We start from the raw sequence: 22,484 nt of genomic DNA on the forward strand, positions 1-22,484 counted from the left end.
CCCAAATCTGCAGTATCAGTGAACCCACTGTATTGTACATCAAGCTAGAGCTGTTTGTCTTTTTCCTTTGGGTTTGTACAGGACATTCCCAACTTTTCTATTTGACACAGTCTTTCTCACTTTTTTACATTTCTCTCTCAAGTCTTTCTGCACTTTTTACCTCTTTGAGAAGGCTTTTCAGAAGTGGCTTAACTTTTGTTGTTGCCTCGTTCAGACTGTTGGTAAATACTAATTTCTGCACAATTTTATCTTGATTATCCTCAAACTCTTCTTCAGAATATAAACATCTCTATGCAATGCTAAAACGTTGGGATGCTACAGCATCTATCACAGCCTGCTCCTTAGCTATTCCCACAGCAGGAAGTAGCTAAACTCTGCTAAGTGGATTTCTGTGACTTAGAACTTTTATTTTTAATTAACATTTACAGCCACTTGAGCCTACAGAGATTCAATATGAATCTATACCTCATAACACTGAGGTATTTCTTTGTGTGCAGAACATCTCCCCAGATAGCAAGGGAATTTTCTAATTAGTCACAGAATTTTACTTCTTTATTCCCCGCTAGAATTGGATTTGGAGAGGCGTTAAGGTTGTTGCTTGATAAATTGTTATTCTTATTTGCAAGGTGTTTTACTCTGGTGGAAATGTTAACTGCATTATTCAAGCAAGGATTGGACTTTATTTCTTCTTTATTTCCACAGCTGTTTTTCGAAGAGGGAGTCTGTCTCAACGTTATCTACCTCACCAAATATTGATCAATACTGTAAGGGTAGTACCACAGGGAGGTTGTCACCTGTAGAGTACCTTCACAGAAGTGGTGAAGACGTTTCTGGGAGTGATGACCTTAGTGATGAAAAGGGGGTCTCCCTTTCAGTCCAGAGGCAGCTAACTGAAAAACAAAAACCACCTCCAATTGAAAATAAAAAAGGAGCAGAGAAAGATTCTGATGATTCAGCTACCATGGCTTATATCAATAAAGATTATAAAAAAATTGAAAAGTTGGACAACAGCCCAGGGCAAGCTGGATCTCAAAACCAGACCTCTAAATGTTTCTCTCCTGATCTTTTTAAGGAGGAAGATGAACCTAAAACCTTTATTACAGGGAGAAGAATGACAAAAACAAAGGTGCTAGGAGATTTAAGTCAGCCTGCCGGTAGCAATGTAGCACAAAATAAAGCTCAGGTATCCAACAAAAATATTAGAGTGGATATCAATGGAAAAGGCCACAGGTCTACTCCAGAAAACTTTCCTAAACAAATGAAGACAACAGTGTATGATAACCCACCATCAGCGCATCTAAACCAAACAGTCAAGGACTGGAGGAGAGAGGCAAACTCAGCTTTGCCAAGTCATGAGAAATCATCGGTGGGACAGAAGGAACTTCTGATGGCAGCGACGTCAGTAGGAAATCTCACTAAGATGAACTCACAGACACCACTGTCTTATGTTGGGAGAAAGTGGCACAGTGCTGAGATGCTAAATGCTGGAATGTCCAAGACAGCCACAGATGTGCTGGAGAACTGGCAAGAGAATGACGAAAATGAGATTTCTGATACTGACAGTTCCTATTCTGTAGATTCGCTCTCCTGTGCTTATGCTAAAGCTTTCCCAGAGAAACTGAAACTGGACGATTTTGACAGAAGTAAATGTCTTGCCAACCCAGAAGATTCTGAGAGCGATGACAGTCAAATGTCACAAGACTCTCTGATAGAAAAGGAAAATAAAGCCAAAAAGCAAAATACAAGCCAATTTCACAAGTTAAAGGCCCATCATGAGCCAGCTAAGCTTTACAAAAGCAGAACTGAGAGCCATATTTCATCTTTGGTGACATCATATGCGTCTCATAGGAGACTGGGAAAGGCTGAAAGAAGCTTTTCTCTGGATAGCTTAGCTGATGGAGAAGAGATGCCAGCAGAAGATCTGGTAGAAGAATCCAAATCTGACTCATCTGATGAAGTGCCAGCAGAGATTTTCTGGAAGTTACAAACTCCTAAATTACCAACTATACAGATTGAGGAAGACTCTGAATCCAAGACCTGCGACAGAGATACAGAAGGGACAAGTTATGATCTGAAGCTGAGCAGTTCCTTTTATTTGAACACCAAGCCACAGACTGCTTCCAGTAATGCTTGCAAGCAGTTGCTGAAGGGAACAGAAGTCCCCTTCATAGAACAAGAAATGTCTCTTGAAAGAAGACGGTATTATACAAGTGGAAATCCTTTGCTTACTAATGATGCCTGGTCTTCCTGTGACTCAAAGGTTGACATCAGCAGCCCTGGAATAACAGCATCTTCTTCCCATGAAAACTTGGAATTTCAAGATGCTCATCTGTGCTCTTTGAGCAAACCAGAACTTTGGCTAAAGAAAGATGATCTAAAGCAGTCAGCTGCTGAGGTTTCTTTTGTTTCCGGCTCTCAACAGATTCACAGCATTACTCACAGTCCACATCACGTAAACCAAATCAGCTCAGTTTTCTCCTCTGACATATGGGAAGTACCTTTACCTGAAACAACAACTGTAAGCAGGGCTTCTGAGAGCGGATCATTAAATAAGATTTTTAAGGGATGGGCAGACTCTAATGAAAATTCTTCCTTGGAATCTCAAAATGTAATGTCCTCATTTGTTAGCTCAGTAGGACCAAGTTCCTCTTTTGTTCCTATTTCAGCAGAGCATGATTATTATGAACATTCAAGGTCACACCATCCTGAGCAAGAACAACTGGGTGAATTGTCTGCTTACAGGTCTGCTGCTGAATGTGCAGAAACATTCAGCTGTTTGGAAAGCACCTCCACTGCAGACTGCTTGTCACTGGTATCTAAGAAAGAGGAGAACTCTCTCCCCACAGCTCATCCAGCATTGCCAAAAGATCACACTCTGAAAAAAACACCTTTTATCTCTGTGTTGCCTGTGCAAATTTTGGAGCAGATGAATGGCTGTGCAGATGGAGATTTAGAAGATGATTTATTCCAAACTTTCTCAAAAGATGGGCTTGACAATGACTACAATAACGTGACTGCAAAATCAAGTGTGACAGATTCAGGCAGTAGAAATGCATCTGTCAGTGCACCTGCTGCTGAGTGTTCTATGGGACTTGCTGATAATACGACCGCAACACAGACATCTACAGTAAAACACATCCCATTTGGAAACTGTGGGCAGCTTTTTCCAGTACAAAAAATACCAACATGTTGTGATGAAGGTTTCTTTCTTAGTGACTTAACAAACAAGAACTGCTCTCTAGTGAGCAGTTACAAGCTTCAGATGCTGGCTGGACAAGGAGAAGAATCAGCTGATGCAGACAAACTCCCCAGGTCCGGGGAGAGTAATCTGGAAACAATGCAAGAAACAGGTCATGAGCAAATACCTGCAGAAGTAACAGCAGAGACAGATTTTTCCTCACAGAAGACAACATATCAATGTCACCCTTTAGTTGTTGCTGCCAGTGCAAGCTATGACCAGTCTGCAACACCAATAGAGATGTCTCAAAAAGAGAGAATCTGTATGGAAATAAGCACAGATAGCTTGGCAGACATTGTGCCAGAGGTGCCTTCATCCAGAGATCATGAAGAATATGTATCAAAGGATGAAGACTTGTCTTCACTAAATCATTATGAATTCAAACACAAACCTGATTCAAAGGATTATTCCCCTGAATGTTCTATGGCAGACAATCAGGCAAATTGCTTATCCCAGCAAATTTCAGAAAATTCTACATTATGTACTGATAACATAAGAGAAGAAAGCAGTGAAAGCAAAGAACACAAGGTATTGAATTCTCAGGCTATAGTTCAGAAAGAATTTCCATCCAAATACAAAAACCTAGTAGTAAATGAAGTAAATGTTTTCCTACTGAACGTAAATGGTAAAAACACCAAGTCCTTTCCTTCTGCTGTTTGTGAGAATACAAATGATTTACTCCCAGAATCTAATTCAAGCCTATTTTACGAAGTTTCAACAAAAGCTAATCTTTTTCAAAGTGCATCTGAGACTGAAAATTATGATAAACTATTGGAGCATGCCACAAGAGTGAAAGGGGATTGTGATGCTACATCTAATCTTACTGTGGAAGTCAGTGTCACAGAAAGTTGTCCTGATGTATGTTCTGGCTGCCTTTGCCCAACACGCTCCTCAAAATCAACAGGGCAGAAAAACACCACTCACAAGGCAACTGACATTTCTGCCGAACTTGATGCTTCTGTTCTCTTGGAAACAGAAACACAGAACAAATTTTTATGTGAATCTAGAGAAGGGAAAGAAGCATTTTTTGAAAGTGATTGCCCAGAGAACATCTTTCTTACTGCCATTTCTCAAGAAGAGAGTTCATATAGAAATAAAGAATCCAAATTTTCCATAAACGTAGAAATGGATACAGAAGAAACCATGGCTCCTTATCGAAATAGAGGGACATCCAGGGATGAAGAAATAAAAAAATCAATCAATATTGCAAGCAACTTAGAAAAAAGTGCCTTGGAAATTCAATCCAGACACTCTGAAAGTTTACCTGACAGACCAGTAGCCCTAGTACAAAGTGTAACTGAGGATAGGAGTGGAAAGGATTTTAAAGACATCAGTCTAACTCAGAATCCAAAGAAGCCTACTGACACCGCAGCTTGTGAAGTTCACTGTGAGTTTAATACGAATCTGTGCCTGACACATGAAGAGGTGGACAAAGATGAACTGCAGGAAACCAGCACAGGGGCGGAACATACTCAGGAATCAAAAGCACTTGTGCATTTGGGCAGCCAACTCGAAACAAACAGCTTTTGCCAAAAAGAAAAAAATGAGAAAATAGAAATAGGTATTTATTCACCAGAGCTTTCTGTTGTTCCCAAAGCCATTCCTTCATCTGTGTGTTCCCACACAACAGATACTACTCAGAATACCTTGGCATTCCTTGATACTTGCGAAGGGCTTTTACAGATGAACAGAACAGAGAATGTAGCTGAAACTGAACTAATCCCAAGGAGGCAAGGAAATATTTCAGCAAAACTTGAAAATGAAGGACAAATAAGTTCTGACAATTTAACTGAGCATTGTGTACCAAACTGTTTCCCCCAGGAAGACAAGGTTAACAAATGTGAAGTGACTGGGAGTGAAGAACAAAATACCATGACAAACACTGAGGAGCTGGTACTTACGAGGCAAGAAGATGTATGCACAGATGAAAATGTTTACTTTAATGAACAGTCGCCAGCTCTGCATCAAATGTATTGTGACAGAGGTGACAAAGAAGAAATTTTAGATCAGTTTAAGATCCCTGAAAGGTACCTGATGGCTTCCAAAGTAGAACTAAATACATTGTTAGAAGATGATTCAAGATACCATGACCCCACTGAAATGAGTGAGGATGGTGGTTCAGTGGACTCTGATACAGAATTAGGAAATGTAGTTGATGCATGTGAATATTCAGTTGATGATAATGCTGGTATTGACCAATACGGAACTGAACAAAAATTTACAAGTCTCAACAGACATACATATATGAGTTGCCCTGTCCAATCTCCTGAGCATGGCACTTCAGAAAATGTGAATGTGGGTATAGTTAGAAAAAGTTCTGATATTTGTGAATTGGATCAATTAGGCTTCAGAGCTGAGGAAGAGAAAGTGCAATTGATGAAGCTAGTAGAAATGGCCAAAGCAGACAAACAAAAGCAGATATTTGTAGAAAACACAGAGGAGGTAGAACTGATCTTTTTACAAAACCTGGATGAACTCTTCCCTGAAAACAAAGGCAGCTACCAAATGACACGTGATGACAGCAGATTAAATGAAATATTAAGAGAAAGCCAGTGGGTGTCTACCAGTTTTTCTGGAAATAATGAAGACATTAGCAAGCAGCAAAATCCACCACCATCATTGAAGCGTACAGAAAAAAACCAAGAACTTCGAGACTCCCCATGCCAGTCTGTAAATAAGCCTTTATATCTTGGGGGAAGTGATGGTTCCCGTCTTGTTCAAGACGTTCCCACTGCACTGAAAGGATGTACCAAACCGTCTAACAGCAGTCTTGGAACTGGAGCTGTTCTGCCTTACTACGAAACATTAATGGAGAGCGAGATCAGCGTCGGTACATCTGCTACACCAAATAAAACAGCAGAAGAAGAAGATCTTCCAGGTAAAACACAAGGTAAGAGTGTAGCTCTTCTGCAAACCAGGACCATGCAGCAGAGGCAGGAGGAAGAATCCTTTGTATTGAAAAATGGACCTGATTATGCCATACCTGCTCAACCTGCCAATGAGAACAGCTCTTTCACTCCCTACAGTGCAGGTGGTGTTGAGTCTGGAACTGTTGTACTTCAGCAAAGGGCAAAAGGAAGCTCATTTTTCTTGGAAAAATCTGATTCTTCTGAAGATATAATACCAGATAATAATAATGCTTATGAAGAACACAGTATGGATTTAATGGTTAATAAATTATTAAAAGACTGTCTTAATTCCATGGAAGATACAGCTCAAGAGGTAAAGGATACCATTGTGCCAGATTCACCACTGTTGGATACTTCAAACCTCCTGTCTTCCTCAGAGAAAGAAGTGATGGAAGATATAGAAGTGGAAAAAACTCACTCTTTACTAGAAGGCTCTACCCAAAAAATATTTCAGAATATTAATACAACTCAGAAAGTACCTCACTTGGGGGGTTCATCACTGCATGATGAGAAGGCATTTTTAAGTGCAAGCTATCCGACGGCAAACAGTAAATGTGAAAACGCTGAGTTTCCTAGTGTAGCTGGGTATCAGCATGAGCCCACAGAAAACCAGGAGCATGAGGCTTCTGAAGAGTGCTGTGCAGACCAGTCAGGCAGCACTGTTTCTGAGAGGGCTTCAGCCCTTTCAGAAGGCCTGAACAGGTCTCCAAAGGAAAATCCACATCATAGTAAAGACTTTCTAAATTATAATAGGAACTTGGGCACTTCTGAATGTTCTCCTGGTCTTCTGAATTGTCAAGCATCACCTGCAGATAGCTTAATGGTCAGCAATGGAGACAAAGGTAAAAACGATACCATTCTCTCTGAAGAAACAAAATACTTTGAAAGTGAATCAACTGATTTGAGTGTATCTGTAACTTTTTCTGCTGTTTCTCAAAAAGGAGATGGAAAGGAAAATAATTCTGTAGTTGCAGAGGCCACATATGATCAGAGTAATAAACTCCCTGAAAAAGTTGTGGGAACAGAGCTAAAGGAGAAAATTGTACAAAGCTATTTCCAGAATTGTGGTGACATAAAAGAAGATAAAATTCACGAATTCTCAGAACACTGCAATAACACTGATGGTGTGACTGTACCAGAATCGTGTCTGCTCACTTTCCAGAGCCAAGGACAGACTGCCCTTAATGAATCAATGCCTCTTCCATCACACTCTGCAGAAGACACTCCACCTGAGACAACATTTCAAAGCTCCAAGAACTTCAGTGCTTTTAACACATCTTCTTTACCTGGGGACTCAAAATCTCTAGTATTTAGTCAGCTTAAGGACTCACTTCAGGACAGCTGTTTGACTGAGAAAGTGTCCTGCAATTCCGCAAATGTGTGCTCTGTAAAAGAAGGAAATTTTCCCCAATCATTTGCAAGAGTCAATTCCCCAGCCTTAAAAGCATTTTCAGAATATCCTTTAACTGCAGATACAGGCCATGGTGAAATTAGCACATATGATACCTCACATTCAAATATATTGAAACAGTCTCCGTTTGCTGTTTTGCAAATACAAGACACTCAGTCTGATAAAGCTGTGGTATTCGATGAGCCAGTATGCGCTTCAGGAAGTATTTTACTTTCTCTTGCAAAAGAAAACAGGCATTGTCCAGTCTCAGACACAGATTGTACTTCATATGACAATTCTGCTGTAGATGGGGAACCTGCATACGGACGCACTAGCAAAAAACCTGACGGTGATACAAAAATTGATCAGCATCATTGGGATAAAGTTCCACCACAAGAAACTTGCAACAAACACATAGAGAAAATACTAAATGATAATTCTCTTTTACTTCCATCATTCCCTTTATGGGATACTAGAAGGGCAATTCTTATTAAAGAGGGACAAGTGGGAAATACACTTAACAGAAGTAAGGAAGAACTGCATTCAAATATTGAGGCTGAACATTTTGCAGTAAAGATGGAGCAGAGAAAAACATTAAGTAGAGAACCTGCTGAAAAGCAAACTAATGTATCCTCAAATTCTCCAAATGAATTAACAGGCTCAGAAGTTGCAGTGATGGAAAATCTGTATACAAGAGATGTTCAAGTGGATCCTGAATACACCTGCAATTCATTTAGCCCAGCATATCCCACATACAGAAGCCCTGATCCCAAGCAACCATATCACACTGTCTTGGGTTTTGAAAGAAACCCTGCAGATCTGCATGATAACTGTCGGTATGTGCCTGCAGGTGAGCAGATAGAACAGGTGCCAGATAGAACAAGTACAGATGGTAGAAAAGAGGTTTTGCTTTGCAAAAATAGTATATGTTCAAACATTGATAGCCCTGCTGCTGATGCTGAGGCAGACACTTGTTCAACAACGGAAGACACTATAATGAGGAATAATACTCTGAAATCAGAAATACTCAATTTTTCTTTAAAAAGTAATGAAACAACCTCCATAAAGTTTTTGCCAGAAAACCGTGATTTAACTCCTCAAGAATCCAATTTGGTGCTATCCAGGAGCAAAAGATCATATTCTACCACGCGGAGTACAAAGGGCTGCAAACAAAGTGAACGGAGACCTTATTTACAAAGTCACAGAGTATCAGCTCCAGCTATTGCTGTTTTCTCTGATACAGAATATACTTTGGAAGCTTCATCTAAGGCAGATCCTTTGTTATATTCTGCATCTAAATCACTGCAAGATTTGAATATGAGTGTAGAGCCTCCGTCACCAACTGAAGATGATCTTTATGGAATTGAAAGATTTTCAAAGCAAGACTCGAAGAACTTTCTACAAGTTAAATCTAAACCCAGATTTCAGCAAAAAAGAGCACAAACGAAGAAGTTCAGAAACTGCGACCCCAGAAACTTAAAAAATTTTGCAGCAAGAAGCCAAAGTAACCAGTCTTTGAAAAACTGTACTAGTCAATCTCCATCATCCTTACTGCCCACAGCTCGCGGTTCTGTGTTTGCAGAAGCAAATGTCCATTCAAAGAGCAGTTCTGTAGCTCAGTGTAGTGAAGGGAAAGGAGAAGAAGCTGGATACCAGCCAGAAACTGACTTATTTTTGCAAGATAATAAAGAAGCGATGCATTTTAGATCAAGTGATATCAACCCATACATTCACCCATGGCAACAAGATGGAGCCTGCAAGATTGGCTGGAAACAATATGTTTTTGGAAGTGCAAGTGATGTCTCTTGCAATCAAATTCCTTTGAATATGGAAAATCGTAAAGTTATGAGATGTTCCAGTGTAGACAATGGATTGAACTCTCAAAATTCTCCTTTTCGTTCTCATCTAAGTTCATATGCTACAGCAAAAGTTTTGTCAAGCACTTTGAGCAGCATTGAAGGTCTTCAAGAATGGGACAGTGTCAGACAAGACTTTCAATCAGCATACTCGAGTGACAGTACCAAACAATACAGCAACTTATCCAGTGAAACACTGGAAACTAACTCAGAAAACAACACTGCTGAACTTGAGAATCCTTCTGCGCAACCTGGTAACTCTTCAATGCAGGTTGATGAAATTGTACTATTATATCCTTCAGAGTCTGAAAAACCTTCCAAAAAACCACCAGGGATTACATGCGAGCAAGGAACACAAACAGCAACTGCAGGAAGGTATAAAAGGCAGAGAAGGCATCAGAGAAGCTACACAGATGTTTCTGCAAAAAAGGAGGAAACAAACAGAGATTTATTTCATCAACCTTCTTCTTGGACAAGCATGCAGAACCTGTCCATGCATCTGTCACAGCTTCTTCAGAACACTTCTGAGCTGCTGGGAAACCTCTCCCAACAGAGTATTATAGACAATGAGCAGAATGCCAAGAGCTACCAAAAAGGAACTGAAGGTGCTGTAAAGGCTATCAGGTCAGATAGCTGTACTCAGACTACAGCAGACGTAGGCACTCAGACTGAGGTTTTGGAAAAACCTCAAAGCAAACATGAAGAAAAACAAGTGGAAGCAAAAATGGAAAAAGAATTGAGGGCAGCTCAGGCAGTAAATGTTGACTGGAAAGCAATTGGTGCAGATACAGTAGGAGAGATTCCCAAAAGGAAAGAGGAAACACTGTCTCTCGAAGAAAGAACACAAGAAGGAGCAGGTATTAAAAGTCTGGGCAATTCTGACTTCCATGACAGTCTTGACAGCATTTTGGAAGACTCCTTTATGCATCTGCCTCATTTACCCAAAACTTCCAGCCCTGTCTTACATTTTCAAAAAGCATCACTTAATGCACAGCAGAACGTTGCTTTTGCTAGTACCAGAGTTTCACCTCTCGCATCATCTTTGCCAAGTTCAGGGCAAGACGGTTCTTCATGCACTGTAGTTAGCAGCCCTACTAATAGCACCTCTCAATCTCCAACATCTTCCACTCAGGATAAAAGAAGCGTCAATGAAACAGAGACTCCAGCTGAAAGGAAATTTTGGTACAAAAATACCCTGCTAGTCGATAGGGCCTCTTCTCCTATTCTTACTCTTAGCGCTAGTCCCAGCAGCCAGAATGCTTTTGGCAAGTCTGTTTGCCCTGTTAAGGAACCTCTCGGATTTTCCAGTGTTGCTTCAAGTCCCCTTCACACCCAGAGGAAGCTGAGGGCAGGTCCACAGTACAGCATGCAACACCATGTGGACAATTTTTCACAGACAGAAACAGACAGTGAATCAAGCACCTCTAGAGAACACAAGAGCATAAGAAAGAAACCTGGAACTTTCTCAGATAAGAAAGCAGCCAAAGAACTTCTAGGACAGTATGGTTCAAAAGACTCGGAACAACAGCATCGAGTCAGGGTTGACACCCAGACTACCATTTGTGCAGAACGGCTGTATCACTCCAGCAGTACCTTGGAGGTGTCAGGCCACAGTGAAGTTGTAACGGGTGATGCCAGAGACCAGGGCTCAGTGGCACATTCGCTTCATTGTATGTATGTTACAAGGGCTGGAAGAGGTTCTTTAGGTGGAATCGGGCACGAAAAGCACACTGGGAATTCTGATACTGCTTTGATTCATAACTACCCTTCTCCAAATGCTGGCTCATTTTTTAATCAAAAAATCAGTGTCACTTGTTCAAATAAGACAAATGCTGGCACGTCCTCAGACCCTCTGGTAGAAGCATCTTCTCTACAATTTCACGATTTCTTCTGGAAGAACGAGAACAGCTGCCCTCCCCCGCTCTCTGATGCCAGCGATGTGCAGACCTCCTTCCAAGACGACAGTACGGATTCTGTCGCTGGAAGTGAATGTGACACCGAAATTCCTCTCAGCAAGAACACTGCTTTTGCGAAGCCGTACAGGCCTCGGAGCTACAGTCTCCGTGACTTACCCATACACAATAAATTTAGCAACTGGTGTGGTGTTAAGAGCAGCCCTCCTCCTTTGTTACTGGGCTTGAGTGGCAGCGTGACCGATTTACAAAGTCAGGCAGAAAAGAAGCCTAGAAGCACACGATCGACAGAAATGGAAGGGAATTACCAGTCTTGTGACAGCAGGAGCAGAGAGATCAAGAGGCTTCAGAGAGAGCGTGCCCAGATCATGTCTGGCATTCACCTGGACCTGCATCAGCATCCCCTCACAGTGGAACTGACTGAAGCAAAGCTCAATTATGGCATTGGGGAAACAGACGCCCTGCTGAGGGTCCTTCAGGGAGGAGCTGCAGATGAGCCAGGGGCAATTCCAGTGAAGCAGCAACTTTATGAAAGGTAAATTACTTACTGTAGTGGTGGTTTAAGTATTTGTAATACACTTCAAGTAGCTTAAATAGCATTTAGTAATGAGCACTTAATTGTTTAGTCACAATGAGTGAAGTATATGTGAAGACAATCAGGGCTATATTAAAAACTGTTAAGCAATGCATTTATGACAAAACTTTGGGGTTACTCCAAAAAAACAGGGAAAAGTTATTTGGTGTAATTCAAATCTAGTGTCACCCCACTCTTAAAATTTCTGGCAGCCACAAGAGTTGTGTGCGCCTGGTGATGTGGGGATATATTTAATTGATTTATTGCAATGTAAAATAATTGATGCATCCTATTTGTGGAAATATCCCATTCATGCTTCTGTGAATAAATGCTGCTGTATGAATAAACAAAAATAAATTTTAATCCCCCATAAATACACAAAATATTTATTTTAAACAATCAAGATACTTGATTCTTGTAGACTGTAGATCTCAGTTTGGGAAACTGTTGCAACAAAAAATTTTGAAGCAGCTACATCCTCATTTTGCCTCTCAGCCATTACCAGCAGTAATCACAACCCTCTTGTACATTTCCTGCTGTCAGAAAAGCAGTGGCATTTTAGAATTTCTACATCATCTCTCAGCATGTAGACAAAGATGGTGTTAGAGTCCTGTAAAAATTTTATGTTACAAATATACCTAATATTTAGGTGCTTTAAAAAATCAGAAAATGTAACATTGGAGGGTGCATTTCATCACTCTAATCACGTTTTCCATACAGACACATGAGAACTATTGAAACTCTGAGGAAGGAAAGAGTAAAAAGGCTACAAAGATACCAAAGAAGCCGAAGCCTGAGTCCCCAAAAGCATTTGAGTCTGTCCCAGACTCTGGATGCAAGTCAGAGGGATCTAGATCTCCCCAGCAGACGCCGAGAATACCTGCAACAGCTGAGAAGAGATGTGGTGGAAAACACCAGGTAGGGCATTAGAAACCTCTCTTTAGGCCTGATGTTCATTAACAGCATTCACAATGGGTGCACATTAATGGTTCTCCCTGACATCCGAGACTTCGTGGGCAGAATTCTTCTCAGTGTGAGTGCATTAACCTTTGGGATAGAAAATGCTTTCAGGAAAACACATGCCTGATTTTAGAAAACGTACATTAAAATCTTGGGTCTAGCTTTCTTTCAGTCCATAACGAGTGCCTAATTTATTATATGTGTATGATGGATGGGGGCAGCCAGCTATTCAATCTGGACTGATTGGAGACCAATCTGTCTTCTTACTCCTTGTTGTGATTTAGGAAAGGGATTCCCCAGTTTAGTACTCCCACTAAAATCACTGCTGCTTCCCCTTCCCCCTCTAACTGGATGTACAAAAGGTAAAGATCATGGGTTGAGATAAAAACAATTTGCTGGAAATAAGCAATAATAGCAATAAGATCAGAAAAAGAACAGTAACAGCATGAATAATAAAAGGTGTAAGAAAGAAAATGATTCAAACAGAAAGCCCCCTGACAGTAGACAATATAATTTGTATATTTATGGCTCTCTCTGCCACATCTTGGCTGGAAGAAGCCCCTTCTCCCCGTTCCCCCACCAATGGCAATGATGTGAGGTGGTAGAGAATAACCTCTGTGTTCCTGGCCATGCCACCTCCCAGCAAAATAATCCCTGTCCTGGCTGGCACCAGGACACTCCTTCACTAACTTAAAAGCTACAGAGTTCAGTTCCATTTTAAATATCAGAAAAGCTCTGCAACACTTCATTATTTAGAATTTCAGTTTCTTGTTCCCCACCATATTCCTGAAATGACTTTTGCTTCCTTTGTGGTCAGGAGACAGTTATTTTCCCAACACAACAATCTTGTATGTGATATGCCAAAGCCATAACCCTATACCATATGGAGACCTGATTTAGAAACCACTGTAGTAATATCAGTAGTAAACTGGACTTGCAGTCTGAGTAATTTTCCAAGCCTTATGTCTACTTAGCCTTTAGTGAGCAAAGAGAAGCTTTTTGGAGGATGATGTGGTGGCTTTTAATTGCTTTTCTGGCAGGTTTTCCTGTTCTAAATTGAAATATTATTTTCTCATTGTATTTCAAGTAATTATGTGTGTTTCTCCTTACTTGTCCATCCTTACAGAGTTCAAGAACCAAAAAGAAGAGGTGTTCAGCACCCTTCAGACATTGAACTGTTGCTCCGAGACTATCAGAGGGCACGAGAGGAAACCAAAACTGAAATTGCAAGAGCTAGGGACAAACTTAGGGAGAGAGCAGAGCAAGAAAAAAGGCGGATACGGGAACAAATATTTTCTCAGTTACAGAAGGTGAGCATTAGATTGAAGTTCTCAGGATTTTCTTTGTATGTAGTTTTTATCTGGTCCTCTAGCATTGAGTAGTTGCGTTGGTAAAGTAAAATCTTCAGTCTTTAACAACTGTATTTTACCAGCAAGTTAAGTCAGTGGCTTGATAAGTAGACAAAGAGCAACAAATGGGACTGAAAAGACATCTTTTTTTTAAACTTCTTTCTCTTAAAAGCATCCTAACAAACATTCGTTTGATAGTCTGAACTCTAGTATGTGAAGAAAGCAGCAAAAGCTGCATTTTCCCAGACTGGGTCATTCACTCTATGGTTTATGTGATCCTAGGCTCTCAAACAAACCTGTTTATTTAATGCTTTCTGTATGGCAAGTTTGTGTCAACACTCCTTGAAAGAAACTGGATTCCCTTATATTCCTCTTTCATCTTTCAGTGCTGTGGTGTTTTGGTTTTTTCTTTGTTTGCAATACTGTGACGCCTATTACAGGAGGAAGCACGACTGAAGACTCTTGCAAGTACAAGCACTTTATGTACAGACTCCAGCCTCAGCCTCTCCTCTGGCCCCACATCTGGTTACAATAGCAGTAACACTGCCACATACACTGCAAGTAACTTCAGCAGCCAGGAAGGGCAGGTGAGAAACCACTGCTGTGTGGGACTGATGTCTCCTGATGCTTCAAGCACAGAGGCACGATGTAGGAACAGGGGTGGTTTCTGAGATGATTTGAATTCTGTCACAGCTATGAAGCAGGACAAGTTTGCATTACCAGTACACAGATGGGTGACGTGGGGTGAGGGAGCATTTTGTAATGTAATTGCAAAGGACAGTGACACTTATTTTTTGGTTGGTTTTCTTTTTTTGCAATTCGTAGATAAAAAAATCAGATAGTCACTACTGCCTATGTAACTATCAGAGATCTGTCAAATGTTTTAGAAACAACAGGCCTTTTCTTGTGATAAATCTGATAGCACCTGATATTCTGTGTGCCTCTCTTACTGATAGATGCATTCCATGTGTGAAAGAGTTTCCATGTGTGAAAATGAACTTTCCTGAAGTCACTTTTATGCATCCATGCTAGTTCCTTACACTTGCCTTGCTAAATTTCCCAAGTCAAAGTATCATTTCATAACTAGGGGAAAGGCAAAGGGGTTACCTCATGATAAAGAGAAGCTTCCAACCTTGTAAGATTTGCTACTAATATTCCACTGCCTATGTAACACAGTTTATTTTTCACACTTCAAATGAATGCTCCCACTTCTGCACTTTCTTAAATCAGGTTTCTTCTGGAAATACCTTGGTTTCAAGAGATACACGAGGTCGCTCAGCTGTTAGAAATAGTCAGCTTTATACATCAGAGCAATTGCATAAGGATTCAACGTTTGGTAAGTAAAACATACATTTGCTTCTTTTGAGCTGTATCCCAAAGGCTAATGAGATTTGTCATTTATGCAAATCAAAATCTAATTTGAATCTGGGTGTTGCAAGGATGTCCCTACCTTTACATGACTTCAGAAAAATACCACCAACCAGTAGCCAGAGCTTGCTTAAAATTTATTTAAATATTAAATATTGTAATAAGTTGTAACAATTAAATGGTGATTTGCTTCCTCTGAAGTTGGTCTTTTGATGTGGTAACATCAAAGTACAGCTTTTTGAGATAATATGAGGATAATATTTTGAATGAAGGAAGGAAGCAAGGGGTGTGGGGCCCAAATCTGCAATGAGTATAGAATTGTACAAGCAATTTCTTATTTTTATCCTGGAGAGTTAAGCTGTCCATTTTTCCTTATTTTATTTTCTTACATGTGGCAATAACCATTGAAACTTCAGTACCACAAGATACAACTGCAGTGTAATTACCACCAAACAGAATGTCTAGGGAAGGGAAGTCATCACTCCTTCCTTAAGATCAGATGGATTGGGGGCTCCAGGGGAGAGTTTAAGTCCCTACAATTTAAGAACAGTGGTGGGGTTACATTTTAATTTTTTAATTTCATCCGGATTTTTTATTTGCTGCAGAAGCCAGCAGAATTCAGCCACCTCTTCCTTCAAGTGGCACCAGCTGTAGGTTCACTCACGGATTAACCATTTCTGTGAATTCCTCTTCAACAAAAGGATACCAAGATTTATCCAAACATATCTTGGCTAATGCTACCACTGAGGTATGTGAAAACAAAACTTTCACTTATTCCTCCTGGAAGTTGTAGCAAAAACGGGAGGGACAAGTCCTGTTCTCCATCCCAGTTACCTGTTTGTCAGGTACAGACACAAACACCGAACCGTTTTGAAGGATGGGTAAAAGTGAGCCAGGCTGCAGCCATGGGGTGAAGAAGAGAGCATGGGGCATTAGCTAGAATGTTTGAGTGAAGCTGGTGTCATTTGTCATTGTTTTCTAAGGTAATGGCAGCATGCTCCCACAACCTGAGGAACCTCTACACGTGCCAAGCAGCAGCAGGGTGGAAGTAAGTTTATGGCAGGTCTGTGTAAGGGGAGGCCTTTCTCTGTACCTGGCCCTCTTGTGGGCAAATACCTTTTGTTTGCCTCTCACAGATATCAGTGTACAGAAAAAGAGGTGCAGGTGTACTACAAAGTCTTCCCTTCCGCAACAAGGCATGGATTTCTGGGAGCAGGAGTGATAGAGAGATCTCTTCCCCACGTGTGGGGACTGGTGAGAGATCCTGGCAAAAGGCATCTCTACGACAGCTCCATCAATACAGCTCGAATACACAAGAAGGTAACCAGCCACATTCACCTGGGTGAGTACCCTCACACATAGCAGGTGACAATCACCATCACCAGCTGGATGTAGGGAGCCAGGAAGAAAGTTAAAGGCATCTTGTTCCATTTGTTCAAGTGTAAATAAACAATTTCATTATTTAATATGGGAGCTTCAGCTTTGCAAGACTGTTCCAAGGCTGATTATTAAACACGTCTTGCTGAGAAGTGCAGCTAGAGACACTGATTTGAAAGTTAAGATAAAACTGAAGTGGCTTGAAAAAGCATTTTAAATGATATGTGACAGCATATGAACTAGAGCTCTGCTCCCAGGCAGCAAGTCAAAATAAAATACATATCTGCATGTAAGGGGTACGGAAAATTGCAACAAGCTGAAGTTGTCAAAGTCTAATTCCCTTTTCCTATTTTTTTTCCCCAGTATATTTAGTGACTGATACCTCCCGCTGTTACCTAAAGCAGCCCCGTGATTTCTGCTGCATTACTGTAGAAGCCAAAGAGGTAAAGTGAACATTCTGTGTGTAGCAGAGGAGGAGTTGCTCTGATATTCTGGTTCAAGGATAAAGGAGAGAAAGAAGTCAATCTTCATGTCTGCAGAAGTGGCAGTGTAGCAGAAAGGAAAGCCTTCCCAGTATCACACAAGTGAATTATGTGTAAAACCCTCTCGTGAATGACAATTGCCAACCAAGGCCCATCAGGCATAAGTGTCACACGGTATATTCTGGTTGCAAACACACAGGATTTCGACAAAAATATATTTAATAGATAACATGAAAAATGACTACTCTTTTAAGTAAGTAATGTGAGAAATATGCATCATGGCAAACAAAGAAAACATGGCTATATGCATAAAATTTTTCAAATTGTCATCTTTACACTTTGTCATGTGCAGGAGAACTTGTCTGTCCTGGCTGTTCAGTCTGTCTATGATGCATCCATGCCTCACCCTTGTAAAGAAGCAGTGAGAGGGGAGATTTTGCCAAGTGCTTGGATACTGGAACCTGACATAGTGAATGGAAGGGAGATCACCAGAGTTATTTACATGGCACAGGTAAGGATTTTGCTGTATGTCCAACTGTGAATGCAAAAAGCTGCTACACAGCTGAACACTTAAGAGCTGGTAAGCAATAAAAATACAATCCTTATGCTACACTCCATGAACCTTCTGAAGCAACCACAAAGTCACCACTTTCACACTTCTCAGTGCAGAGCCTCTTACTAGGATTGTGTTTAAGCTCACGGTCCCAAGATTTGATAGCCTTCAAGGCTGCTTCCTTGGATATCAAGTACTTCTGTATAGGTTTATTAGCAATTTTGGTATATGTTGTGTTCTCATGTGGTGAGCCAATTTGAGGAGTCTTGTTTGCACTTTTGCTTTGCTGCGGACACAAGATGTCCACCTTGGGTTATACTATTTTCAAAATCCCTGAGAACACTTTGTGTATTTTTCTAACCAAAGGCATTAATTCTTCACATTTAATAGATACAAAAGAGAAGTCAAGATTAGGATTCCAGTTAACAATAAGAAAATTATAATCTTATAATCTGTTTTTAAACTCTTTTGAAAAGTAGGCTGTCTTTGAGACAGGGGTACTAAGTCTTTAAAAGTGTCCTGAAGAGCGTGCCTTACTGTGTAAAATTTATTTAAATGCTTATGTTGAGGTAAATGCCATCAGTCCTTTAAACTCATCTATTTAAAATTTAAAGATATATTTTTAAAAATATCATTAATTAGCACATGCATTTTACAATGCATAGGTGAAATGTGTATATGATTTAAAAATTTTATATGCATTTTATATTCCCCTTTAGTGTATGCACATACATTTTCAGTAGCACTGTGTGTCTCAAACTAGTAAACTTTAATCCAAGTTCAAACTCAAAAGCAATGTGGGTCATACCTGCTAGAAGCAACATCAAACGGCAAAGTTTTGAAAGTCTGTGGAGTATTGGGAAGAAAAAGATACAAATCACACAGTAATGATGGCATGTGGCTGCTAACTGCTTTTGTGCCTGACACAGGCTCGTTACATCAGAGCTATTCCAGACTGGAGAAGTGCTCTGTTTAAAGCAGGTACAAACTCCACCATGCAGCCTTTCCTCTAATCCCTGCAGGTGGACCTCGGTGCCCCGGCCATCCCCGCCAGGCTCCTGAGTTCCATGGCGAAGCGGCAGCCCCTGGTGATTGCTCAGCTGGCTCACCTGCTCACTGCGTAGTGCTGCAGCACCGCCGGACACTGAAGAGCCCCTGACAGCTCACAGGGACGCACAGGTGTCAGAAAGGGTCGTGGAAAATGCTGCCTCCTGAGGCAGCCACCCCCCAGCCTCACTTCAGGAGCCTGGCTCTACTGCTGGACTCTATGGAAGTACGGTTAGAGAAAAGGATCATTTGTTTTAGCCAGCACTGCTTATAAAGAAACGCAGCAAGTTTAGTGGGGAGCCTCTCCTCCTGGAAACAGCAGTGGAAAGCCTCCATGGAAGAGAAGAAAGGTGTGCTGCTCTATAAAGAGCAGAGGAAGAGACTTTGCTTTACAATAGTCAGAATCTTAGAGTGTATTACTTAACTCCTGTTTCCAAGCAGCTTGAGAGATCAACTTCCTTCTTTAAGTTTAGGCTGGAAGCACTACCTGTATGGCTTGAGACATTTTACAAGCTCTTGAGCAGAGCTGCAAAGCCACTTTCTAATGATGAGACAAATAGCAAATGCAGAATTCCAGACTGTGTAGGTAAGTCACTTATCTTAGCTGGCTGCCTATTCCCTTCCCGTTGGAGGGGGAAGTTGAAGCAGCACAATAGTCACTAGAACAAGAGTCACTAGACATCCTACACCCCGGATAGATTTTTTTTCCATGTACTTGCTGACTGCTTGCAGCCAGTGTAAGGTGTTTCAGATTGCCACTACACTATGCAGCATCAGTGGACACCACCATACCTCAGGACACAGTTTCACTGTTCTGCAGAATCAGGTGCTTTGAAATAAAGAAACCAAACCCTTCTACACAGTGACACTGTCATGGATAGGTTAGTACTCAGTAATCAGCTTGTTTCTAGAATTTAAATCCTGCAAGTAAGAGTAGCTCCAACATTTTTCCATAATGACTTTTTCCATCAGCCCTTCTACACTTTCACCCAAATGCATTAGGAGCTGAAAATACAGCCTGGTCATAGTCTTACATTTCTTTGTTCATAATGTGACCAGCTGTCTCACCGCAGCAAATACAGACCATTCAATTACCTCATGGGACTTCTGTGGCAGTTAGTCCAACAATCCTGCTGTCAGGCTTTACATGTTCAACACAATCCATAGCTGGTTCACATATTCCTAAATTTAAACAAAACCACAATCACCTCAAATATCCAAACAACTTCATTAGATTCTTCAGCACAATAGTACAGAATCACTTTAGGTATATCTAAGCAATAAAGCTGTTCTGCTTTCATTAGCTCAAAAAGCCCACATTGCTCAAGAGGCTCTTGCACTTTGAATTTGTCAAGCGAGAAATGTGTACTCAAGCATCCACCCTAGCAGTCAGTGCCTGCTATTGTAACAGAGTTACTTTCAGTACAAGGTGCATTTTCCCAGCACACGGTGAAGTTAGCTGCACTTCCCACCTTTGAGTTCGAGAGCCTTGTCTTTGCACAGGTGCAATTGTGGCTCTCAGCTTCTGTTACTAATATAGTGAGTTTTAAATGAAAAGACAATAGATACTTTAAATTGATACTTAAGAAAATAGCACTTCTCACGCATACCGGCCCAAGGCTTCCTCCTCAAACCAGATCAGGGAGGAAAACAAAGCCTTTCATTTACAAATTTGCTTTGTTTCATCTTTGGATAGTAGTGGTTACAATCTTAGCATCAGTATATTAGTGTTCTTTTTTTGGTGAGGTGCAGCCTTTTGCTGAAAGCCTGAGTCACAGGATGGTTCACTTTGAGCATCGCACATCGCACACAGCCCTCAAGGAAGAATGGGTAACCCGGCACAGAGTTTTCAGCAACTGAGCAAAATGACAGATTTCCAGATTTGTAACATGTCAACGTCCTCCCTTCAGTGGAATCCCCAATAGGAAGAGCAAACAAGGCAGTTAAGTAAAGCCCCAGGGGAAATGAGCAGAACCAGCAGCATGGGATGTTGGCATTGCCCCCGGCGCTGCTTCCCTAGCTTTCCAGAGGAGGTAGGGGAGGTCTTCATAGAACCCACTACAGATTTGCTCAGTGCTTTGCTTTTTTCCCCTTTTATTTTGGACACGGCACTAGTGATAAAGCAGTTTTTGTAGGAAAAACATCTCGGGGGATTCCTGTTGATCAACGATGCCAGTGCCTATGAAGGATTGTGTCTTATTGTACAGTGCATCAGATGTTTATTTTTATATATACTTAATATTTTTTTTCTACGTTTACAAATTAAGTTATTTATATATGCTTGGTTTGAAGTGTTTTTATATGCTGTCAAAGCTAAGTTTTATTTTTATCAGTAATTGAATTAATGTAACTTTTTTTTAATACAATCTTCAATTGATACTAAAAAGCCTATTTATATGAATGTTTTCTTTTGCAAATACAACATTTTATGGTACTTGCTAATGTATGGCATTGGTTTGTTTGGAAGGAAGAAATAAAGGCCCAGCAGCTATCAAATTGGGTAATCTACATCAGGCAAAAACAAACTTCCTGTAAGTTACTGCTGAGCAGCAGATGATCAAACCAATTGTATTGTACCACCTAGGGTTGCATCTCTGCTCCTAAATCAAGGTTGCTAGTTTCATATCCACAATAAATGGTATTTTCTACACAAGAAAATGCGCCCCAGCTTATTTTGCTCCTGCTAAGGTACTCATCTATGGAACTATGCAGGATAGAAAAACAACACAAAGGCAAGTTTGTGATAACAGATGTAGGTCTCCTACTTAACCTGCTGAGGATGAGGAATGGGCACGGAATATCAACTTTAGACACAAGAATAAAGAAGCCAGCCACTGCTTAGATTTGGGTTCTGTCAAGCAAAGGCGGTTTTGTTTGGTTATTTAAAAAAAAAAATCATTTAGATGGAGCTTCTTCCCAAGTCCTGTAACACAACTCCCCAGACCAGCATATTCAGAAGGAAGTCAATGTAACGCCATTTATCCTAAGGCTTTTAAGAACCAGCATCACTGCATTAAATCATAAGAACAGACACAGAGGTGTTTCTTACCTGCTGAGTCCCACTGCAGAGGCGTTTCTTGCCCTCCCATAGGGCACAACTGAGTTCTCTGGTTGCTGGAAACTGCTCCTGCACCTTGCTCACCTTTTAAATAAAAACTTCCAAACCTTCTATTAGAGGATAATTCCAGTATGCTGAGTTCATGAAAGTGGTTGTGGCCTTGCTATCCATGCAGTTTCACGATATCCAAATAAAATCCATGCCAGAACCGGGAGCACCTTTTTTTTAACTCTTACAGATTCCAGCTCCTTCCCCTTTCACCACCCTGCCCTCCCTTACATAACAAAACAAAGTAGATTTCTGTTTCAGCAGAAGCTCGAGCAGAGGTCTGTACTGCACTTTCTCTGCCCCATACTTTGTGGCAAGGCACCCATTTTGTTCTTCAGCCTAGTAACCAACAGGTTGAACAC

At 40.8% G+C, this 22,484-nt stretch overlaps 1 protein-coding gene across 7 annotated transcripts in view; it reads left to right on the plus strand.

Moving 5' to 3' along the window:
• STARD9 (StAR related lipid transfer domain containing 9) overlaps nucleotides 1–21,668 on the plus strand; it is a 97,985-nt gene extending 76,317 nt beyond the window's left edge. For 4 of the 7 annotated variants that reach the window (XM_040066790.2, XM_040066792.2, XM_040066794.2 and 1 more), the window contains 11 exons: nucleotides 703–11,841; nucleotides 12,601–12,798; nucleotides 13,967–14,150; nucleotides 14,630–14,776; nucleotides 15,420–15,525; nucleotides 16,163–16,305; nucleotides 16,541–16,605; nucleotides 16,694–16,899; nucleotides 17,298–17,377; nucleotides 17,769–17,927; nucleotides 18,992–21,668. In XM_040066790.2, the coding sequence (XP_039922724.1) occupies nucleotides 703–11,841; nucleotides 12,601–12,798; nucleotides 13,967–14,150; nucleotides 14,630–14,776; nucleotides 15,420–15,525; nucleotides 16,163–16,305; nucleotides 16,541–16,605; nucleotides 16,694–16,899; nucleotides 17,298–17,377; nucleotides 17,769–17,927; nucleotides 18,992–19,093 (12,529 nt within the window). In that variant the 3' untranslated portion in view covers nucleotides 19,094–21,668. Of the gene's footprint in view, nucleotides 1–702; nucleotides 11,842–12,600; nucleotides 12,799–13,966; nucleotides 14,151–14,629; nucleotides 14,777–15,419; nucleotides 15,526–16,162; nucleotides 16,306–16,540; nucleotides 16,606–16,693; nucleotides 16,900–17,297; nucleotides 17,378–17,768; nucleotides 17,928–18,991 lie in introns of those variants that run through there. The other 3 variants (XR_005701289.2, XM_040066793.2, XR_009207920.1) reach the window with 3 other exon arrangements.
• The last annotated feature ends 816 nt before the right edge of the window (nucleotides 21,669–22,484 follow it).

The sequence above is a fragment of the Hirundo rustica genome, chromosome 6 (genome assembly GCF_015227805.2).
Source record: "Hirundo rustica isolate bHirRus1 chromosome 6, bHirRus1.pri.v3, whole genome shotgun sequence".
Lineage (NCBI taxonomy): Eukaryota > Metazoa > Chordata > Aves > Passeriformes > Hirundinidae > Hirundo > Hirundo rustica.